The sequence below is a fragment of the Hibiscus syriacus genome, unplaced genomic scaffold, assembly GCF_006381635.1.
Source record: "Hibiscus syriacus cultivar Baekdansim isolate YM2019G1 unplaced genomic scaffold, ASM638163v2 tig00110387_pilon, whole genome shotgun sequence".
NCBI classification, from domain to species: Eukaryota; Viridiplantae; Streptophyta; class Magnoliopsida; order Malvales; family Malvaceae; genus Hibiscus; species Hibiscus syriacus.
Genome location: NW_024062717.1, coordinates 6,280,590 through 6,303,438, shown reverse-complemented (window position 1 = coordinate 6,303,438; position 22,849 = coordinate 6,280,590). Strand labels below are relative to the sequence as shown.

The 22,849-nt window shown below is 35.9% G+C and overlaps 2 protein-coding genes across 3 annotated transcripts; both read left to right on the top strand.

Moving 5' to 3' along the window:
* The first annotated feature begins 6,596 nt into the window (after positions 1–6,596).
* Positions 6,597–7,718, top strand: LOC120122606 (transcription repressor OFP7-like). Its single transcript, XM_039141734.1, has one exon. It carries the CDS (start codon positions 6,669–6,671, stop codon positions 7,716–7,718), a length of 1,050 nt encoding a protein of 349 aa, XP_038997665.1. The 5' UTR covers positions 6,597–6,668.
* A 10,997-nt stretch (positions 7,719–18,715) lies between these two features.
* LOC120122485 (probable protein phosphatase 2C 80) lies at positions 18,716–22,401 on the top strand. Of its 2 annotated transcripts, none has more exons than XM_039141629.1 (5): positions 18,716–18,940; positions 19,895–20,259; positions 20,409–20,733; positions 21,302–21,451; positions 22,069–22,401. In XM_039141629.1, the coding sequence occupies exons 2-5, from the start codon at positions 19,904–19,906 to the stop codon at positions 22,360–22,362; spliced, it is 1,125 nt and encodes a 374-aa protein (XP_038997560.1). In that variant the 5' UTR covers positions 18,716–18,940; positions 19,895–19,903; the 3' UTR covers positions 22,363–22,401. The 2 variants fall into 2 exon arrangements, with proteins under 2 accessions (XP_038997560.1, XP_038997561.1); XM_039141630.1 differs by having other exon boundaries at positions 18,717–18,940; positions 19,900–20,259.
* The last annotated feature ends 448 nt before the right edge of the window (positions 22,402–22,849 follow it).

Here is a 22,849-nt window from a genome sequence, read left to right as displayed (position 1 = left end):
CTCGACACTATCATTAATTCTCTGCCAGATCTCATTTCCTATAAAGTATATCATTTGAATTCTAATATCATCTTTTCAGTTTTCACCCAGATGCAACCCTTTTTTTAACCCGAAAAGTACAGCACTTGCTTTAATTCAAGTTCATTTTACTTCTCTTTTTGATCCTGTGACTGTTCCTCTTTCACTAGAAAGTAAGTACTTTGTTAAAATAAACAAGGAACGGATAATTAGTCATCTGAGCCAAGTGGTAAACAGCTAGAAGTGAAAAACTTTTGGCCAATATCTTTGTAACGTGGCTATTACACCATGGGTTATCATTACGTGGTCCTTTAGGGTTTAGGCAGCTCCCCTTAGGCTCCTTCTAATTAAAGATCGATGCAAGTAAATTTTCAGATTATAGAAATGAATAAATGAGCTGCAATTTGTATTCTGTTATTATTCCCCGTACATGCAAGCTTTTTGCTTTAACAACATATTCCTCGTGAAAAATGTAGAAGAAATACTCTACACTTCTTCAGTTCTTCTACAACACACTCGAAATGCACCTGCATAGACTTACTTTTCCTGTTTTAATTCAAAATATTTACACTATTCATCAACGTGGGAGTAATATATATACTGAATATAAAAAGTTAAAAACTATACAAGTATTCGAGGCTTTAACGAAAACAAACCCACAGTGATGCAGGCAGCAGTAAAGTCGCTAGAAGCGGAGCTGAATCCTGAGGGATAGATCCATTATCCAGCATGTTCAGGGTTGTCAACCTGCAAATCGTAATGCTATATAACTAAAGGACGAAGATGAGCTATAAAGTATGAACTTTCCTTATTCCTTTTTCAAAAGGGTAGGCCATGGATGAGCACTTCTTTTTATGAGGAAATAGAAACGACTAATTGACGACTCGTATCATTTCCAGTCATCACCATGATTGCTATTGATTAGATCAGGTCCCTAGGTGATTTGACCAAACTCACATCTTTTAATCAAATATCTCTTTTTTTTAGCGTAGTTTGTTTTATATTTTTCGAAGTGATATTATTTCGGTTGAGGTAGCAAAAGGCACATCTCTGAGGACGCATTTTACATAGTTTTACGCTGAGTTGGATGCTACGTATGAAAAGCGCATCCTCAAGGACACGCTTTACCTTTATTTTGTTGATTCAGTTGTTACGCGATATTTTTTTTAATAATAAAAATTTTATTTCTATTGTTATTATAAATTAGTAATATATTATGTAAATTGTTTTAATTATAATTTAATAATTATCGAATGTATTTTTTTAATGTGTGTTAAAGGTGGAGTGTATTATCCATATTAATCGGATAGAACAACCAATGAAAACTAATTTTTATTTTATTGTAGTTATATGAAAAATGTATAAAATTATTATATTACACGTATGGTTATACTATTATTTTTTATTTTGATTATCGATCTATTAATTTGATCACTTAATTATTTAAATATTATCAATCTAGTCATCTGTTATTATTATTTAACCAAAATATTGATGCATAAGTTAATAAAATTAGTACAATTACACATTTGATCTGTTATTATTATTATACATTGAGAAATTATAGAAAATGCAATTACATTTAAATATTATAACAAAAACATTCATTTAAATAGAATATTATGTTACATAAGGGTTAACGATTATGTGATGATAATAGAGCTGGACATTTTTTCCTATTGTGTCCGATGTTTCTACAATGCCCACATCGTTTTTGTTCTGTTGACTTCTCCCGAATATCCATATCACAATGTATTCTAGTAGATTTTGGACGACCTGAGTCCCTCAATAGCAATGGATCTGGTACAATTGTAAGCCAAGTTTGAATCTCATTTGGGTCTCTTTCGTTTCCTATGGGCGGAATCTCAAATTCATATACCTTTAATACTTGTGAAAGTTGGTATACGGGATCAACATAATTTTTGTAGTCCAAATGCGAATGTGAGCAAGCTGCAATGACATGAGAGCATGGATATTTGAGTGCTTGAAAGAAACCACAATCGCATCACATCTCATGCAGATTAACTCTGAAAGAGTTAGCTTCAATCCCTTGCAACGGATGTGGCTTTTCGGTTACACGAAACAATTCACGAGCGCGAGAAAAATTTGTAACCAACATCCCATTTGATGCAACCACTTTTTTCTGTAAATCAGCTACTAGTCTTGGGTGGTAAATATGACTGTTTTGCATCCAAGTAAGAGCTTTTCCACCGAGCTTTGCAAAGAGTTGACCCAAACGAAAATAAGTCGTTTTGACCAATGTCGTGACTGGTAAATGACACGCCCCCTTTAAGGTTGAATTTATTGCTTCAGCCAAGTTTGTTGTCATATGACCATAGCGATACCCCCCGTCATACGCATTTGTCCACATTTCTTTGTTGATGTCCATAATGTACTCGCACCCCTTCTTATTTTTGCCAAACAACTCTTGTAGCATCGACTCAAACCTTTGAGGTAAGAGTTCGTAACCTAAGCCATTAGGAATATATAATAGTTAATATAAAGTATAAATAAGTAATACGAAAATAATAGAAAAATTGGGGAAAAGTAACATACCCATCCGCACGACTAATTGACGTTCATCGTTCTTCTTGTATTTTCCGTAATAGTTTGCAGCAATATGACGGACACAATAACGATGTTGAACATGTGGAGGTCTATACATTGTACCCAAAGAGTCCATTGCTGCTTTTATCCCGGCTCCTCGGTCTGAAATAATGCATACTCGTTCTCTGGTGACAACATGTAAACGTAAATTTTTAAGGAAAAAAAGCCCAAGACTCAGTGTCTTCTCCTTGAACGAGGGCAAACGCAGCGGGAAGAATGTTATGGATAAATTGAATAAATGTGAAGTGATAAGTTTATTGTGACATTGAAATTGTATGGAATGAGCATCGACATGTTTTTACGAATAAATATGAAGTGATAAGTTGATTTAATGTATATGTTTTAATATATGTTAATGATAAATCATATGTATGGATAAATTTAATTTCAATTTAAGTATTGTGAACTATAATTGAAATATAACTTTTAATTTCGAATACAATTGGAATATTAACTTGAATTTAATGTTAAATTTTGAATACTATAATTTATATTTTAAATTTAAATTTTGAATAATATTATTTGTATTTTAATTTTAAATTTCAAATACTATAATTTGTATTTTAAAAACATTTATTAAACATTTAATGTTAAATTTGAATAAAAAATAACATTAAAAATATTGGCAGTAACAACCATTAAACATTTAAATAACATAACCAAATTACATAAATTTCTGAAATATAACTATTTAAATAACATTAAAATACAACTAGATCACCGATGTCGTCTTCTCGAATGAGTTCCACATGGCGGTGGTTGTTTATTTCGCGGAGGATTTCTTCGTGGAACTTGTTCTTCAGTCTCTTCATCTTCACTATCATCATCATCGGTATTTACTTCATTTGACGTAGATGATGCTGAAGGGGCTGTATAAAATAATGACCCTGGAGGAGTGCTAGTAATCATCCCACCGCTCCCCGAGAACTGTGAAAATTGTGGAAACATTGGCATCAATGTCTGTGATCCAGATGGAGATTGAGGTGTTTGAGGAGAAGCACCACCAGCCAAATAAGATGCAAATGAACCATATGATGGATCATTAAACATAGCCGTATATACACCTCCATATGGTATAAAACCCTGCGGGCTAGGCATGTAACCTGGCGGGCTAGGAATGTAACCCTGCGGGCTAGAAATGTAACCCTGCGGAGATGACATATGAACTGGTGGGCTTGGCATATACCCCTGAGGAGATGGCATCTGAAGTGGAGGGTTAGGCATGTACCATTGTGGCATCGGTGGATAAGGATGTTATGGTGGGACTGATGCAGAACCGGTAGTACATTCTCTCCGTCCATGCGTCGGAAGACGATGATATTGAGACGGTTGACGTCTTTCTCGGCGCCTAGGAATGCTAACCCCTCGTGCTTCCGCCGAAAGTAGAAACGGCTTCCCATTTTCATTAAACCAGTCTATATAGTTATCCATAACCATATGACCAGTTTCAGTGTAATATTGTCGAGGGGCCAACTGTGCATACCGGTTCTCCCAAAGTGCAATCCAATCTCTGTGTCTCACCACCCAGTTAACATCTTTCTTTCCTCGTCTATCTATGTTATGCACGTCGTCTAAATTCCTAGGTGCTCCAGGAATATATTGCGTACAACCATACTAACGGAGCACGCGATCAACTGGATGTCACTCAATAATAGCATAACATATAAGAGGTATAACCGATATCCAAACCTCTAATGACCCACCAAGGTGGGGTTGGATGCAAGCCTTCACTTCATCGCTCGCATAAGGTATCCATTGAAACTGAAATATAAATATACAATTCAAATAAATAAAATATTCTAATTATATCTAGCATTTTAAATTAAAATATTAATATTTAAACAGGTGTAAAAACATACCTCAGACCCAGCTTTTGTATCAATAAGTAAACGAATTTCCTCTAACCCAGTATGTATACTTCTATGATTCTTTCTTTTCATCGACCACCTATGAAATATAATATAAACTAAATATCACCCTATTTAATTAAAAATATTTAAATCAAAATTTAGTTCGATAATTACCTCGACAATAAGGGGAATACGTATGGTTCATTTACTATCGGGCATAAGAAAGGCATGCGGAACCACGCCCATGATTGCAGAAGCAAGAGACATCCACCGATAGCAGTTTTCTTATAATTTGTCGCCCGACACATTTCTCTAAAGAGAAATGTCAAAATTGCAGCGCCCCAATTATATCTTCCAGCTTCATCAAAATCGATCAGATGTCGCAACAACATACAATGCACCTGGTTGCGAGATTTGTCGGGCATCAATATTCCTCCAATTATTCGTAGAATATATGCCCGAGCACATGCCTTTGCTTGATCCTCTGAAGCATTTTCATTTAAAACCTCAAAATTAGCTTTCAACCAAGATAAAGCTATTCTACCTCCATTAAACTCTAGCGGAGCAGCTCCAAGATAATCAATGCACATTGACTGACAATCACCATCCACCATACCACACACATCATATTTCCGTCGACGGGAAGCCCCAGATGCATAGAGACATCCTTCAATGTAATTATAGCCTCTCCACATGGAAGGTGAAAAGTGTGTGTCTCGGGCCTCCACCTCTCAATCAATGCAGAAATTAGGATAGGTTCGAGTTTGCAACCGCCAATGATTGTTGCAATATATCCGAACCCGACAGAAGCCAAAAATGGCAAAATACGTGCCGGTGTCGGTATACGTAGATTTTTAATAAATGTCTCTAAAATACGATCAGAATCCTAAATAATATGCATTATAAAAAATTAAAATTAATATAAATTCATAATAAATTTAAATTAAACATAACAATAAATATTAACATTAATTATAAAAAAATATTATCATATCGCTAAAATGTCTGGAGATATGGTCAGCATCCAATCGCAGCAGCATTTCACTTTCTATTATAACTGTAGACAAAAAATAATAATTAGCACAAAAAATAATTAATTAATAAATTTAAATAAATAATAATTATATAAATATTATTTTAATAAAAAAATAATATTTATATAATTATATTAATATAAAATATAATAACTATTTAAAAAAATAACTGAAAAATAAATTTATTACTACTAATAAGAAATTTAAAACTCAAAGATTTAGAGAATTTGAGCTATATAATAAAGGAGAAGAAGATTTTGGTGTGAATAATGAGGGAGGGTTGAGGGGATTTATATAAGGGAGGAAGAGAGGTAGTTGGGGAAAATCGGATGGGTATTTAAGACATTTAATGAAAGGCGCGTCCTCGGTATGTGCCTTTCACACGTGGTAACTAAATCAGCAAATAAAGGTAAAGCGCGTCCTCGAGGATGCGTCTTTCACACGTGGCTTCCAACTAAGCGTAAAACCAAGTAAAGCGCGTCCCCGAGATGTGCCTTTCGCTACCTCAACTGAAAAGGTGTCAATTCAAAAAATATAGAATAAATAATACTAAAAAAAAATATTCAAATTAAAGAGTTTCAGTTTACTTTCTTGCTTTGTTATTGTACCATCTCCATCGCCATTATTGCTGTCGATGAGTGTTTCTTTGTGTTCTACCCCCTTTTTTTTCCTGCCATTGAAAGTTAAACTTACCCGCTAAGTGAATAGTTTTCTTTATCACAAACGATTAACCTACATTATTCTAATGAACCAATGATAGATATCATTGCTGCTCACTCAAGTCTTAATCGGTCAATGATTCAAAAAAAAATATCAACATGTTTACAATATAATTATACGCTTGAACTTTTTTTTTTCAAACGTCAACATGATAAAGTAGTCAAAACAAGTGATTGCTAACAAACTGACTGAGTCACTGTCTTTTTTAAATGTTTTCCTATAGCAAATAAAGTGTAGCACTCCGAGTTCATTTATTCCTTTTTGTTGTAGCTGACAAAAAAATCCACAAGGGAAGCCACGTCTTCATTCCTCCCTCTCTCTCTATATAACTCTTAACTTTTCTCAGACAAATCAGGAGGTTAATGTCCTGGACAAATGCATCTCTATATCGCTCCAAGACAAACCTAAACAGTGAGCTAACAGAACATAATTTACGAGCATGAAAATGGCGAAACGCTTCAAGCTTAAGCTATCCCGAGTCTTCACTTCGTTCCAATCTTACAGTTCAAAATACCCTTCTAATCTCCCATTAAATCCTGTCCCTTCATTCTTCAGACTTCCTTCAGTTAAACGAAACCTTATCACCCGCCACATACTACCACAACCGACGTCGTCAAAGCTGCCTCATTACTCTTCCCTAAAACGACACGTTTCCTGCGCGTTTTCGTCCTTCGGCTGCTGCCTCGGGTCAAGATCGTCCTCAAAGTACTTGTCTGAAACTGACCGCAGTGGATCACCGCCGGCGTCGACATTGGAGTTCCACTGGGAAAAAGAAGACAGTTGGCACGTTATTGCTAAAGTTTACGGCGATGATGAAACCCCTCGTCGCAAAATCTACAATAGCTCTGAAAAAGACGACGGTTTATTTCCACCTCCACCGCCTCCGAACACGGTGAAGAAAAAACGACGATACAGAAAGAAGAAAACGACGCCGAAAATCCGGATAAGCACCTCGTCGGCCGACAGCGGATTGTTTAGCAGCGAAAGCTTTGAAGACGATGATATTAATAACGAAGAAACGGAAACCCTAGTCTCTTCTTCGAGGAGCTTCTCCTTTGATTCCTTCTCAGAGATGTTCAATGCCAACTTACAAGCCATACTCGAAACAAAGCCTACGAGGCAAAACAAGAAGAAATCCAAGACGGTAAAGAAGGCAAAAAGGTACGCTTCGGAGAGCGATTCGCCGGCGAGGTTGTCGAGCTTTCTGCAACGGATGATACCGTGCACGGTGGACAGTAAAGTGAGGGAGAGTTTCGCCGTGGTGAAGAAATCGGAGGATCCGTACGAGGATTTTAAGAGGTCGATGGTGGATATGATATTAGAGAAGCAAATGTTTGAAGAAAAAGATTTAGAACAGCTACTGCATTGTTTCTTGTCTTTGAATTCTAGGCATCATCATGGGGTCATTGTTCAGGCCTTTTCTGAGATTTGGGAGGCTTTGTTTTCTCGAAGATCAACTGATTTTCGAGTTTCTTGTGCTTTTGATTAATGACTGTAAGTAGTAGTTATCAAATTTAATAAACAATCCTTTTTAGCTTTAACCCTTTCTTTGTTACGAATATTATTACAAATCATATTAATCTATTGAAAGATTTCTCAGATTTTTATGAAATTATTATTTTCAGATATCATATGCAATAATAAAACTACAATACTATACCAACGAATCGTGGATATTTCCATAATTTAATAGTAAAATTATTTTACTTGGTTGGAGGATGATCAGAAAAATAGTTACTGGTTTCATGGGGTCAGTTCTATGTTTCTTGACACGCCAAGAGCTAAATCTTTTAACTGCCAGTAAAGGATAATTTCAAGCAAGGGAGACCGGAGAGAATACACGGTATCAGAGATTCTTTACCAACTTAAAGAAACACTTCTTCCCATGAAATTAATTAAAAAATTATTACTTTTTGTTCTTCTCTTGGCTGTTGTCCTGCTGTGGGTATGTGTCATTGTTATGGAAGCTCCAGTGGCGGCTGGTCCCTGGATTTCCCGGTTTCGTTAACATTTCTATATGATTTGCTAGAATTAGATGGAGATATGTGTTGGTTATTGCTCTCTTCTGAAAGTTTACATGAATTTAGATTATAGTCATAGACCAGCAGATCAGGTTTGGTTCATGCATGCACTGCAGATAATGAGTCGATATATTTGTTTATGGTCTAACAGGAGTGTAACTTGTCCACCTTTTTGCCCAACTGTTGGACATTGTTTGTCGGGCTCATCATACAAAGTTTTATGTTGAAAATACACCTCATGATTCTGATGTTACAAAAGGGGGAAGAAGAAGCTTCTTCTCATCAATGGAGGTTTCGATTGTTGTTGAAACGGGCCATGAAAACCCTTCTTCAACACTTGATGTCAAATGGGAGAGGCCCATTTTGAGGTTAATCAATTGAAACAGAACCCAATCCCCAGATTAAATTGAGCAAAATCATTAATGGGTTTCCAGAGATCCCCAACTTTGAAATGAAAAAGGACAACTTCAAGATAGAATGATTTTGTAGAATATTTGATATTTTTTTCTTGGCAGGATAAAATACACCACTAGAACATGTTCCTTCTTTCTAGGAAACATAAAAGAGATAAGAATGGATAAGCTCTTTGTTTTGTGGTGATATTTCATCTTAATTTTAGACCTTACACAATACCACTCAACCTTTCATTTATACCTCAAATGTTACTTATCCTCGTATTTTGTATAGGTTCTTTTTAATAAATGATTTGAGAGTGCTCCTTATCGCATTGAATATTTAAGATTTAATATACAAAAGGAAAATGAGCCTCCATATGTCACTCCATACATATTATATACGCATTTAAATGAAAGAAATAATTCAATCCATCAAATATTCTCAAATGATAAAAAAAATATTGCACTTATTAAAAATTTTAAATATTAAGTACGAATTTAGATTTAAAATGATTTTTTCTGATTATTTTTAATAAGTTACATTTGACCTATTAAAAAAACAATGTTAATAAAATTTAATAAGATTGTTTTCTTAACATGTTAAATCAAAATTTGCCTTTAATCCACTTTTATACATGTTTTATGCTATATTTGAGTTAATATTTAATAGAAAAAATAACCTCAGTGACCAAAAATGCCTTATAATATACGATTTTAACCAACCTTTTTTGGATTTGCCAAAATGACCAACTAAATCGCAATGCGATCGATAATTCGCAACGCAATCTCCGGTATCGCAAATCAGTTTCCAGATTCGCAACGTGATTCTGACTATCGCAATGCGATTCTGACTATCGCAACGCGATTTTCAAAGCGTCATTATTATCGCAACGCATATTTTTTTCAAATTCCAAACACGAATATTAATATATCGGAACACTGAACCGTCCACAGTATATCTCGTAATCGTAACTCATAACCTAAAACCCTAAATCACAACTCAACTCATCTCATCTCCATCTCTCACTCTCTAAGGCGACATCCGTCCCCATCTCCGACGAAATCAGTCCCATCTCCGGCGAAATCCGTCTATCTCCATCTCTCAGAGCGACCCTCACAATCATTCACGGTCATAAATGAAAAATCAACCAAATCAACCACCGAGGGTTAGTTTTTTTTAATTATTTTTATTTTGAAATTTTTGTATTATTATTAGGTTTTTCATATTGAAATTGATGATAAGTTTACTGGTAATTTAATAATAGATTAACCATTTCATTTAGATTGCTTATTAAATTCATTCGATTGCTGCCAATACTGCTAAACTGTTTAGTCTTTAAACCCTGTGAATTTAGTATTTGTCTTTGTTTTGTCTTTTGGTTGAAGTAATGCAATACATTCAAGTTTCAATTTTAGTATTTGAAACCGAGAATCGCAACGCGAAATGAAAATCGCAACGACAGAATCGCAATGCGATAGTCAAATTCGCGTTGCGATAGTCATTTTTGTGTTGTGATTTTCATTTTCGTGTTGCGATTTTAAGTTTCAGAAACTATTCTTCTTCTGCAAATTGAAACTTGAATGAATTGCATTACTTCAACAAAAAAAAAGACAAATACTAAATTTACAGTGTTGCAAATTTAAGTTTGAAGAATAAACTACTACTCTTTATGTTTATTGTTCTTGGTATATCTTCACAGTGTAGTTTTTGGTATATCTAACTTGATATGTTTATTGTTTTTGTAGGACTTTTATTCAGCGCAATTGACCTTAAGAAATAAATTAAGCCTGGCCAAAACAATTGCGTCGAAGCTTTCACCTGCACAAAGAAAAATATTTGAGGATACTTGCTTCGGGCCATGGCTGAAAGTACAACATCCGGGTGGAGATGCTATGTTGACCCATCTGTTTCTTCAAACCATAACTAGCGATCTACCAGAGACTATACAACGTCGTGATGAAGAGATATGGTTTGATTTTCCACCGGCGTATACATATTTTGGGCGGGAGGAGTTTTGCTTAATCAACGGTCTACGCTTCGGACACGATGATGTAGGCCGGTACACTAGACATATTACCCGCCTATCATGGTTATCCCGGGTTTTTCCTGAGCTGTCAATGGAGAAGCCGAATTTACACGTGGAAGACTTGATAAGATTATTGAATAAGAAAGATGGTTTTACTCGGATGGATGACGTCGATGTTGTCCGAGTATGCCTTCTAATACTTTTGCATGCCAGCTTTTTAGGCAGAGAGGCCAGACAACCTATTCCTAATGATCTAATTAAATTGGTAGAGAACCTAAATGCATGGAACATGTTTCCGTGGGGTTCGTATCTATGGAAAGCTACATGGAATAAGTTGTCGTCTGCCTTTGATGATCGAAAAAGTTTGCGTGGCGATGCTTCCAAATACACTTTGTCAGGCTTTATTTGGCCCTTTAAGGTAAGAATTTTTATATAATGTTTCCAAAATTATAATTAATTATTATTTAACAATTACTAATGTTTGTTATTATATTGTTTGTAGATTTGGATATTTGAGGCATTTCCTGCCATGCAGACATATGCATTAAAAACTTCTAATGATATTCCTAGGGCTATTTCCTGGAAGAGGAGACATACCTTGCAACAATGGGAAGATTTACAACCATATACGACAATAAATAATGTAAGTTAACACAAATACTACTATATGTTTATAAATAAGTTATTACTATTACACGTTTAACTTTGTTTGAGCTTTTATATTGTTAGGAGATCAACACTCCATTACAGAGGCTGACACCTACGGAAGTTGAGCTTGCCACTGATTGGTGGCAAGCTAGTAAGCGTTTTTTTGATGGCACGGATGATGAGAAGCCTCCACTTCGAGAGCCATCACCTGATCGACCCGACTATACACCTCCACAACGAGAGCCATTACCTATTCTGTCACATCATCGAGCCTCTTCTCCACCATCACCTCATGATAGACGACCGAGAAAGATGCCACGACGTTTATCTCTCTGTTCTCCACCTCTACCTCCACGGGATGAATTAAGGGAGTTACGTGATGAGGTCAATGCCTTGCGTGAGGAGGTCGGTACTTTACGCGATGACAATGGTGCATGGCGTGTTGAGGTGTCTACTTTACGTGGTGAGGTAGCCGCTCTACGTAAGATGGTAGCATCGTTGTAGAATGAGGTTCATACTCTACGCAACGAGGTAAGTTTAATATTTTTCATATTTAACTTGATGATAAATTTACTCGTAATTTCACTTAGATTAACCATTTCACTTAGATTAACCATTTCACTTAGATTACTTAGTAAATTCATTCGGTTGCTGCCAATACTGCTAAACTGTTTATTCTTTAACCCTGTGAAGTTAGTATTTGTTTTTGGTTGTCTTTTGGTTGAAGTAATGCAATCCATTCAAGTTTTAATTTGCAGAAGAAGAATAGTTTACTTTCGCAACGCGAAAATGACTATCGCAACGAAAGAATCGCAATTCGAAATGAAAATCACATTGTGATTCTCTCGTTGCGATAGTCATTTTCGCGTTGCGATAGTCATTTTCGCGTTGCAATAGTCATTCGTGTTGCAATTTTAAGTTTGAGATTCTATTCTTCTTCTGCAAATTGAAACTTAAATGAATTGCATTACTTCAACTAAAAGACAAAGACAAATACTAACTTCACAGTGTTGAAAATTTAAGTTTCAAGAATAAACTACTACTCTTTATGTTGTCATTGAACCTGCACTAAACCTATATGTTGTCCTTTTAAATGTTTATATAAGTGATTACTTCTGGAATATTATCTGATGCATTTTGTGAACAATGATAGAATAATGACTTGGGTGAATATCGTGCAAGTTTGAAATATATTTGTCTTTATTTTCATTGTTTAATATCATGTCTGTTTATTTACTGATTTATTTATTAATTTATTTTTAGCGGCCCGCTAAGGTGGATGCTCTACGTTAGGTTTTTCTTGTAAGACGGAGTTTACGCATCAGACGGCGTGCACGTGTCATTACGTCTCCGTTCACCCCAATAGTGCGAAGAATCCGTAAGAAAAAGCCCGACTCACCTGTCATCGTTCAAGAGGCCTCCCCTATCGTTCAAGAGGCCCCTATCATCCCTCAAGAGTCCCCTCCCACTGTTCAAGAGGCCACTGTCATCGTTGAAGAGGTCCCTCCCAACATTCTAGAGCCCGATTCACACGGCGTAATATATCGAATTATTGAGAAACCCCATCACATGCCGGACATGATGGATGACTATTGGCTTTCGTATAAGTTACCGACCAGTACCATTCCGGCAAATGAAGTGGAGAGGAAACAACTACCGGAAACAATTCTGGATAATACCCTTTGGGCTAAGACCGCAGTTGATTTTTATCTACATGAGCGGAGCCAAGGGTGTTACGCTGACATATACAAACTCAACGATGATATGCATTTGTTGATTGAACGGTCTTGGTAGGGTGTGTTATTAGGGGTTGAAGACAATGGCTATTTCGATGGGGGGTAAGTCTTATATTTCTTCTTATATTTCATTTTGATTATTTTTTTTAATTTATGTAATTCACTAATATATGTCTTTTATTGTAAAACAACATATTGATGCATGGGTGTCACGTCTTCTAATAGTAAGGAAATTGAAGAAAAAAAAAATACGCGATATACAATTATGCCGACGTCTTTTCACGTAGTTCACTTGAAAAATCAACGACAGGAATCATATGTGTTGGCTAATGGACAAGCTAAACTTTATCCTGCATGGTGGGAGGTCGATAAGGTTAGTATTTATTTTTTTAAAATATTTTAAAGGTGTTCATAAATAAGTGCGCAATTTGAATTATTACTTATGATTGCAGGTGTTTATCCCTGTTTTGGAACATACTCATTGGCTTCTCGTCGAGCTTCAACTCCCATCCCTGAAGACAATAGTATATGACAGCATGATAGATTACATATCATTGTCTGATTTGAGAGATATTATTAAGGGATGGAGCTCTCATTTGGCTAAATTCTTGGTTGCAATTAATTATTGGTCTTATTCTGGAAACAAGAAGCCAAAGAAGTTCAATGTTACAGTTATCAGAGACGAGACCGTGCCACAACAAACGTCAGAAGCCAGAGGGGATTGTGGTCTTCTCGTATGCATGTGCTTGGAGCGTTTGACGACAGGAAGTACACAGTTTCTACCTCCCACCATAGAGATAGAGGTGCAGTAGGCTTGTGGTTTCGACATTTTATGACTAGAGCGATATATGCGAGACGCTGCCTACCTGCATCCGCGTTATGAAAGTGTCCATAAACAATTTGTAAGTCAAATGCATGTGTTGTTAAGTACCTAGAATTCAATAATAATTTGCTGTTTGTTGGTTTTAGATGTGTAGAAAGTGTTATTTGAGCAAATGTTTGGTTTCTGTAGGTTAATCCTGAAGTGAGCTGTGTGAAATTGATGTATGGGTGCATAAACAATTGTCTGAGGTACACTTTTTTTTATTGTTTAATTGATTCTTAAAAGTCTTATTTGTTTAATTGACGAGGAAAATAAGAATTATTATCATTTTTTTGCTTGTTTAATTGATTTATAAAAATTGATTTGTAAAAGTTGATTTGTTTAATATTGATGTGTAAATAATTCTTATTTGTGCTTGTTTAATTGATTGAAATGTAAAAGTTGATTTGTTGATTTCAATATGCATCATATTGAAGGCAAAATACCTGTTAGAGGTACACTTTCGCAACGCTAAACTCAAAATCGCAATGCGAAAGACAAAATCGCAACACGAAAGTCAATTCGCGTTGCGATAGTCTAATACGCTTTGCGATTTTCTCGTTGCGATAGTCAAATACTCGTTGCGATAATCAAATTCGCGTTGCGATAGTCAAATTCGCGTTGCGATTTTCTCGTTGCGATAGTCAAATAGCTATTGCGATAATCAAATTCGCGTTGCGATAGTCAAATTCGCGTTGCGATAGACAAATTCGCGTTGCGATTTTTGCGTTGTGATAGTCATATTCGTGTTGCGATAGTCAAATTTGCGTTGCGATTTTTGAGTTGTGATAATCAAATTCGCGTTGCGATTTTTGAGTTGTGATAATCAAATTCGCGTTGCGATATTCAAATGAATGTGTAATAAGTGATAACAACTGAACATATCATAGCAATGTTCAAACTCAAGTTACTAATACATGCCTAACTGAAAATGTTAAAAGTTTACACATAAAATACACATAATAGTCAAATTCGCGTTGCGATATTCAAATGAATGTGTAATAAGTGATAACAACTGAACAGATCATAGCAATGTTCAAACTCAAGTTACTAATACATGCCTAACTGAAAATGTTAAAAGTTTACACATAATACAACGTTTGCATTTAAAAATCACCTAAGTTAATAGTCCCAAAAGGTGAAGCCGGTTGTGATTGGGATTTTGATTTTGATCGCCATTTTGATTGCATTTTTCTTGACACCATATGAGCTTTGGATTTTGATGAGGATCCATATTTTGGTGGAGGAAAAGATGATTGTGATGACACTGGTGATCCACATGTCAACCTTGTATGACCACTTTCCTTGCACCGACTACATGTCTATCTCTTCTTCTCTTCACCCTTAGACGGTATACGATCGTGACTTTTTGGTCGGCCAGGTAGCCTTATGTCTATGGCTGGTGGCAAAACTGTTTGTAAGTGTCATCTGGTATGTCTCACTCAGAAGGATGTGGAATAGGGTATATAATCTCGGCATAAGTATGTCGATATACTTCTGTAGTGTAGCAATCTATAGCGTATGCACTTGAATCATCTTGGTTTAGATGAAGAGCCACTTTTATAACATGCCCACACGGATAACCAGATGTTTGCCATTTCATACAACTACACGTCTTTGCATTTAGATCGACAAGCCCATTTAAGTTATTATCCAGTACTTCAAACAAAGTGTTTGAACATGGTTCAACTCTCCATGACGTTGACTTCACAACACGTTTCGTTATCTTTTTTTTAGTCCATGGTGTAACACGATGTTCCAATGTTCCTGTAAATTTAAATAAATAATACTTAGTAAAATATATGATAAGTTACGAATTTAAAGAAATAATACATGCATGGTTTCTTTTCTTGTAGTACCATTGTTGAATAGAGGCTAGAAAAAACTCCATTAACATAGTAATGGGTAATTTTCGGGAATGAAGACTTAGAGCGTAGATTGATTCTGCACTATTAGACGCCATGAAACCATATATTGCTCCAAGTTGATCTACTCTTGACCATCTTTCAAACCCGACATCTTCTAGTGTTTGAGAACACTGAGGCAAAACACGTCTTAAACAATTTATATGCTTATTAAAATCCACTTCCCGATAAGCTTTTACAGCCTTTCAGTATGTCCATTTGTGATTTTTTATACCAGCAGACCTTGATTTTAGATTTCTATATAAATAAACACCACAAAGTCCATGAAAAGCATATGGGAAACACCTTCTAACAACGTTTTCAATTGAGTTTACCCTATCAGATATGATTTTCAGATTGCTAATAGGACCTATGCAATCCCTAAGATGCCCCATAAACCATGTCCATGAATAAGAGGTTTCAGATTTGCCAACCCCGTAAGCTATTGGCAGTATCCCATTGTTAGCATCCATGGCTACTGCTAATAAGTTTACTCCAAGGTATCGACCTTTTAAATGTGCTCCGTCAACTATAATAACTGGGCATATGCAAGTAATAAACGAACGAATCTACAAAATCATATACACAATAAATATAATCATTTAAATGTGAAATGCATGTAACTAACAAAAATGAGTCAATAAAATTATATTGATTTACTAACCGCAGCACCAATGGCGATAAACAGCAACTCAAAGCATCCATCTCTATCTATTTTGATATGAGTTACCGACCCAGGATTTTTCAGCTTTAAATTGTGACAATAAGTCGGCAGTTGGACAAACGATGCTTCTGGCGACCCCCTCAACAATTCCAAGGCATAACATTTGGCTCTCCAAGCTTGAGAATATGAGATACTAAGCTTGAACTGAGCATTCATGTCAGTCATAATTTCATGTCCCCGATATACCCTGTCATTCAAAAACATTAACTCAGCCAGAAAACCACCCAACACCTTTTTGTTTGCCTGTCTATGGTGAGGAAAAACTTGGGTTCTTGAACATGTATGTTTATCAATAAAAGTCCTAACTTGAAACATTCGCAATCTTTTATCCTCTTCGCAATTATACGCCACGTACAGTTTTTGTCAATCATACACCTTGTTTTGAAACTATCTTTGCTTGATTTGTTAACTTTTAGTTGATAGCCATCTTCCACACATTTCGTATACAAAGCTATCTTCAAGTCTTCCTTTGTATCAAAACAATCATCTTTCTTGATACGAATAATTTTTGTGTAATAATCAACTGCTATTTTTACCAACTCTTCTTTCGGTATCTGAAGTAATTCTGGCATATTCCAGTTATACTCCCGTGGCATTTTCTTCGGGGACTTTTCTTCGGGATTTCTTCTTCTTCTTTTTCTTCTTCAGGGTTATATGAATTACAGAATGGATGTTCAACATGTTCATTCACAGTCGTAACTTTCCTCATTATCATCAACAACATCTTCCTCGGCAGCGGCTGTTTCATCATCAAAATTTGGGTATTGACCAATATCAAAATCATTACACGCAGGGTCTGTTTCTTCTTCTGAAACATCATCAAAATTCGAGTATTGACCAAGATCAAAGTCCGGGTATTGACCAAGATCAAATTTCGAATACCGACTAGTACTCACAATTTTTTCTGTTGGCTCATCATCGTCTAGCTGGTTAATACGAAAACCGGAATTTAGTGCTGAAAGTTGATTGGGATTTGGATTAGAGAAAAGTTGTGGGTTTTGAGATTGTGTTTGGTATTGGAAATGTGGTGAAACAAAATTTGCTTGGTGATGAAATTGTGGTGGAACCATTAAATTTTGAGCACCATAAACTGGGGTTGAAAAACTTAGTTGATTACTACCCGCTACTGACCCAACTTCACTACTTCTAGGTTCAACAACATACAATGTAACATCATCTTGCGAAACACTAATGTAAGCAATGAATCGTTCAACATCTTCATTGTCGGTTAACAAATAAACTTTAATTTTTCTCTGATAAGATAGCCTAAATCCACTTAAGGACTCTAAATTCAATTTATTTGCAACACATAACATTAGAGTTTCATAAGTTAACTTTTTTAATGACAGTTTTAGTTGAAGATTCATGGGTAAAGGCATATATTGTAAAACACCATGAACATTCTCCCATGACCCTCCAAAATACAAATCTATCCAAACATGATCAACATTAGATGATTTCATTATTGTAAATTAATTTACTAAACAAACGAGCTGCGAAACTAAAACCTGTTGCCGGATGGGGAATGATGTCGTTGAATATAGGAACGGATGTCGCCGGAGAGAGTGATAGATGGAGATGGAATGAGTTGCGATTTAGGGATTTAGGTTATGAGTTGCTTCTGCTGCGTAGTTATATACCCAAAACATTTGTGTTGCGAAGCTAAAACCTGTTGCGAATTTGAAAATCGCATTGCGACAGTCAGAATCGCGTTGCGATAGTCAGAATCGTATTGCGATAGTTATAATCGCATTGCGATTTACATATTCGTATTGCGATAGTCGGAAAATCGCAACGCGAATTTGAAAAATCGCAATGTGATAGTCAGAATCGCATTGCGAATCTGGAAACTGATTTGCGATACCGGAGATCGCGTTGCGAATTATCGATCGCATTGCGATTTAGTTGGTCATTTTGGCAAATCTAAAAAAAGTTGGTTAAAATCGTATATTATAAGACATTTTTAATCACTGAGGTTATTTTCTCTATTTAATATTCAAATTAATAGTTAAACTTATTAAAGATTCGATTGATAGAATATTTTTTTAGGGTTAGGTGAAAATTTAAACCACAATTTGAGGATATATAGTGCAATTAAGCGTTTACGTCCGTATTCAAAAGCTATCGTGTCTTACCCGTCCTTGCAGAAAGTGAAACTTGCCACACAGAGAGGGAGAGAGAGAGAGGGGAGAAACCCGGGACATATTCGAATCGGATCCGGGACATCTTTGGACCTCGATACAAAATGACTGAAAGCTTTCGGGTCTTTTCTCTTTCTTTCTTTCTCTCTCGATTGTTTGTTTTCACATACGATTTGCTGATTCGAGAATAGCTTTAGCCAAGGTTCAGGTATCAAAATACTAGCAGATTAAACGCTACAACCTACTTGAACAGGTTCATTTAACGCCTTTTTGTTTCCCCTTTTTGCATTCTGCTTGATGATGGGTAGTTGTGAAAAGTTTCAATTTTTATGAATTATATTTCTCGCATTGAGATTCTTACAAATTACAATTACCCATATTTTTATGAATTATATTTCTCGCATTGAGATTCTTACAAATTACAATTACCCATATTTCGTTTCCATTAAAACTATCATATATTTTTTGCCTGTAGTTTTTCTTAAAGTTGTAACTTGGAAATGGGATTATTAAAACAGTGAACAACTATATTTTATTGAAAATGAGCAATATATTTGTTTTGTTTATTAAAGACCATATATTCAAATATAATTACCGGGTATAAAAGTAAAAATTCTTCAGTTCATTGTCCAGAAAGGTGAAATTCTAGTTTTAAGTTTCTCCTCCTCCTTTGCAATTTGAGGTAGGCTTGAGCTATGTAACTAGTTTAGATGATTTGAACTTTTTCCATTCTTTCTCTTTTTCGTTGTTAAATTTTGAGCACGTTTTAATGCATCTTTATCATCATCTAAACGCCTAGAAAGCAAGGCTTTGAAATATGTTAAATGTCGTGATTTGGTGTGCTATTTTTGTGTTGAAAGAAAAATGCTCCATTGGAGTAGAACTAGTTCAAATTGCACATAAACGTGTAAATGTCTAACCTTCTATATCCGGTCCAAAGTTCAACATTCTATCTGAGAGGGATTGAACTCAGGGGACTAGATATAAGGAGTTCAAATGTGAGGTGTAGCTTTCTAAGCTCAACCTGTAATATATACTGGTTTTTGAAGGAAACTTGCAGAGACATGCTTTCGTTTGTGTAATTCAACTAGTTCACTACTTAGACAGAAATTGTTGTCTAAGGATTAAGGATTGACTTAGTCTTTTTATCTTATTCGAGTAATTAGTTCTGCAATAATAGGTTTATTCTAATCCAGCTCTGTGACAGGGCTGAAACATGGCCGTGTCTGGTTCGAAGGCTGTTTTTGGAGATGCTTATGTCGATGAGTTATTGGCAAGCTATTGGAATGGCTTCAGCTTTCTGAAACCTAAAGGGGTTTCTTTTGCTGATCGGAGCCATACCAGTTGCCGAAAAGCTTGCATGCTTTTGAGACAGCAGGAACAACCCCTTTTTGCTTGTGGATACTATATTTCTGCAACAATATCGAGAAATTCCAAATGTAATCTTCCTTTTGGTCCAAGGATTAAAAGTATCCACACCTCATCTTTTTCATGTTCCTCTGCTAGGGCTGTTCATGATGTGTCGTTTGATGGCAGTTATAGTGGAGAGCAGGCTACAAATTTCCCTGAACAGTATGTCGTCTCATCTTCTCTTTATTTTAATCTTTTTCCTTTTTTCTTCCTTTGAAAATTATCTTTAAGTAATGGCCGGCTATATGCTTTAAACATTTGTGACACATTTACTAATTCTCCACAATTTGGTTCTTTGGTTTTGGTTTCAGAGCTATTCCAGGTGAGAAAACCTTGACGCTTGTTTCTGGGTCATGTTATCTCCCGCATCCTGCTAAGGTAGAAAAGGGAGGAGAGGATGCACACTTCATTTGTGCTGATGAACAAGCCATAGGTGTAGCTGATGGTGTAGGTGGCTGGGCAGAAGTTGGTGTTGATGCTGGAGAATTTGCTCGTGAACTTATGTCTAATTCAGTTACTGCAATTCAAGACGAACCCAAGGGTTCAATTGACCCTGCCAGAGTATTAGAAAAGGCCCATTCAAGCACACAATCCCAAGGATCCTCAACAGCATGCATCATTACCCTTAAAGAGGAGGTTTGTATTCACTTTCAAAGGCTAGTATTTCCTCATTTTTTTAATGTTAACAAGCATGAGAGCAGATGGTCTTTAGATGAATTTTCTTTGACATATCTTGATGAAGTCGAGGTCTCAATTTCATCACAGGAACAAAGTTCTTGCCTTTTATTGATTTTGTGGATGGTTCAAAAGTTTGGCGCTCCTTAATAGAGTAATTTTGCTTTATTTTGAATGTGAACCATTTGGTGTTTTGAACTTTGTACATCTATTTTCTCCACTTAAGATTTTAAATTCTAGTCTCGGTATAGTTGTATGATGCATGATTTCTTTGTTTCAGATTATTGAAATTCTTGCCACAACATTGATTTTCTCTGAACGTAGCAGGAAAGCCTTAGGGGCATCAACTGCCATCATTTCATTCAATTTCTTCCTATGGAATTGACCTTATTTTTAATGGTCCTAAACATTTATCGAGCTTAATTGTAAGTGTATTGTGGGATAACTAGGTTAGCGGAGTCTCTAAAGAACAGATTTTTAGCACCCAGATCATGTTCATGTGGTTTCATATACTTACTTTCCTTGACAGGGAATACATGCAATAAATCTGGGGGACAGTGGTTTCATAGTGGTTAGGGACGGTTCAACTGTCTTCCATTCCCCAGTGCAGCAACATGGTTTCAATTTTACTTATCAGTTGGAGAGTGGTAATAATGGTGATCTACCAAGCTCTGGTCAGGTTAGTTGATGACTCGTTACTCCACCTGTGTTTTTTCTTTCGTTTTTGACCATGTGCAAGGCAATATCTTTGAATGGGGTAGAAAATCCTGGCAATCTCTTAGATATTTTTAGCACCCTGTTCTGTTATCGCCTTAGTATTGGATTTAAGAAAATCATACTGATGATTGTTGAAGAAATGACCATCCAGCTCAGTTGGTATAGCATAAGGTTCTTAACCTTGAGGTCGTGGGATCCGAGTCCCATGGAGAGTATTTAATAAATTGGAGGTCTCATACGGAAGCTGCTGTTGGAGGCAGCCTACTATCTTACCTCCCCTTATCCCATTACATATGGGAACAAGGGACAACCATTTATACTGATGATTGTTGAAATTGACCATTGGACCTCATCTGACTGCATTTCTTGAATGGCTCAGTGCTCATAGTTACAACACAAAAATAGAAAAATATGTTTATATCGTCTCTTATGTGTTCAAGATTTTTAAACTCTTAAGAAGCCATATGGTCTTCTTATTTTCTTTTCTGACCATAAAGTCAACATGTAGCTCTTAAACCTATTTCCCCAATCACAACTCTGTCAAAAACCTAACCATCAGTTTGGACTAAATATGCCCAGATTTTCAAAATTCCTGTTCTGCCGGGTGATGTCATTGTTGCCGGAACAGATGGGCTGTTTGATAATCTGTACAACAAAGAGGTTACTGCTGTCGTTGTTCGTGCTTTAAAAGCTGGCTTGAGCCCCGAATCGACAGCTAAGCAGATAGCAGCTTTGGCTCGTGAGCATGCAGTGGATAAGAACAGGCAGTCACCATTTGCCAAAGCTGCTCAAGATGCCGGGCTTCGTTATAATGGCGGCAAGCTTGATGACATCAGTGTTGTTTCCTATATTACTAGCTCTGCGAATGTGTGAGTCTTGTTGGAGCTGGTGAACCAGTCGAGACCTTGTATAGTTTAATGAGTAGTTATCTATGGTGGTTTTTAGGCTTGGAGAGGTTCATTAGTTCTGTTACTTTTGGCCATTGAAGAAGAAATATTCGTAATTGCTTTTCAATATTCCTTCAGTTTCCAAACTTTGATCTTTGCTTCGTTGGTTCCACTTACTAAACTGCTAAATGACAGAGGTTAAGAACTTAAAGATCCATTTTTGTGGACTTAGGTATCTTAAGCTACTCAAGAAATAGAAAACATCACAGATTTGACAATATATGTATTTCTATTTTTTATCCAATCTTGTGTTATGTAGGTTTTGGCGAGTTTGTATTATTATATTTTTGGCATAATACTAAAATTATTACCCTAATATTTATTAAAATGGTTATTTTACTTCCTATTTTTTTGAGCATTTGAACCCTCAATATCTCATTTTAGGGTAAAAAAACGTCTAATGTTTCATTTAA

Coding starts and splice junctions, on each gene's coding strand:
- LOC120122485 (XM_039141629.1), top strand. CDS start 19,904: ATGGCCGTGTCTGGTTCGAAGGCTGTTTTTGGAGATGCTTATGTCGAT. Junction 20,734..21,301: donor TCATTACCCTTAAAGAGGAG/GTTTGTATTCAC, acceptor TTTCCTTGACAG/GGAATACATGCAATAAATCT. Junction 21,452..22,068: donor ATCTACCAAGCTCTGGTCAG/GTTAGTTGATGA, acceptor AAATATGCCCAG/ATTTTCAAAATTCCTGTTCT.
- LOC120122606 (XM_039141734.1), top strand. CDS start 6,669: ATGAAAATGGCGAAACGCTTCAAGCTTAAGCTATCCCGAGTCTTCACT.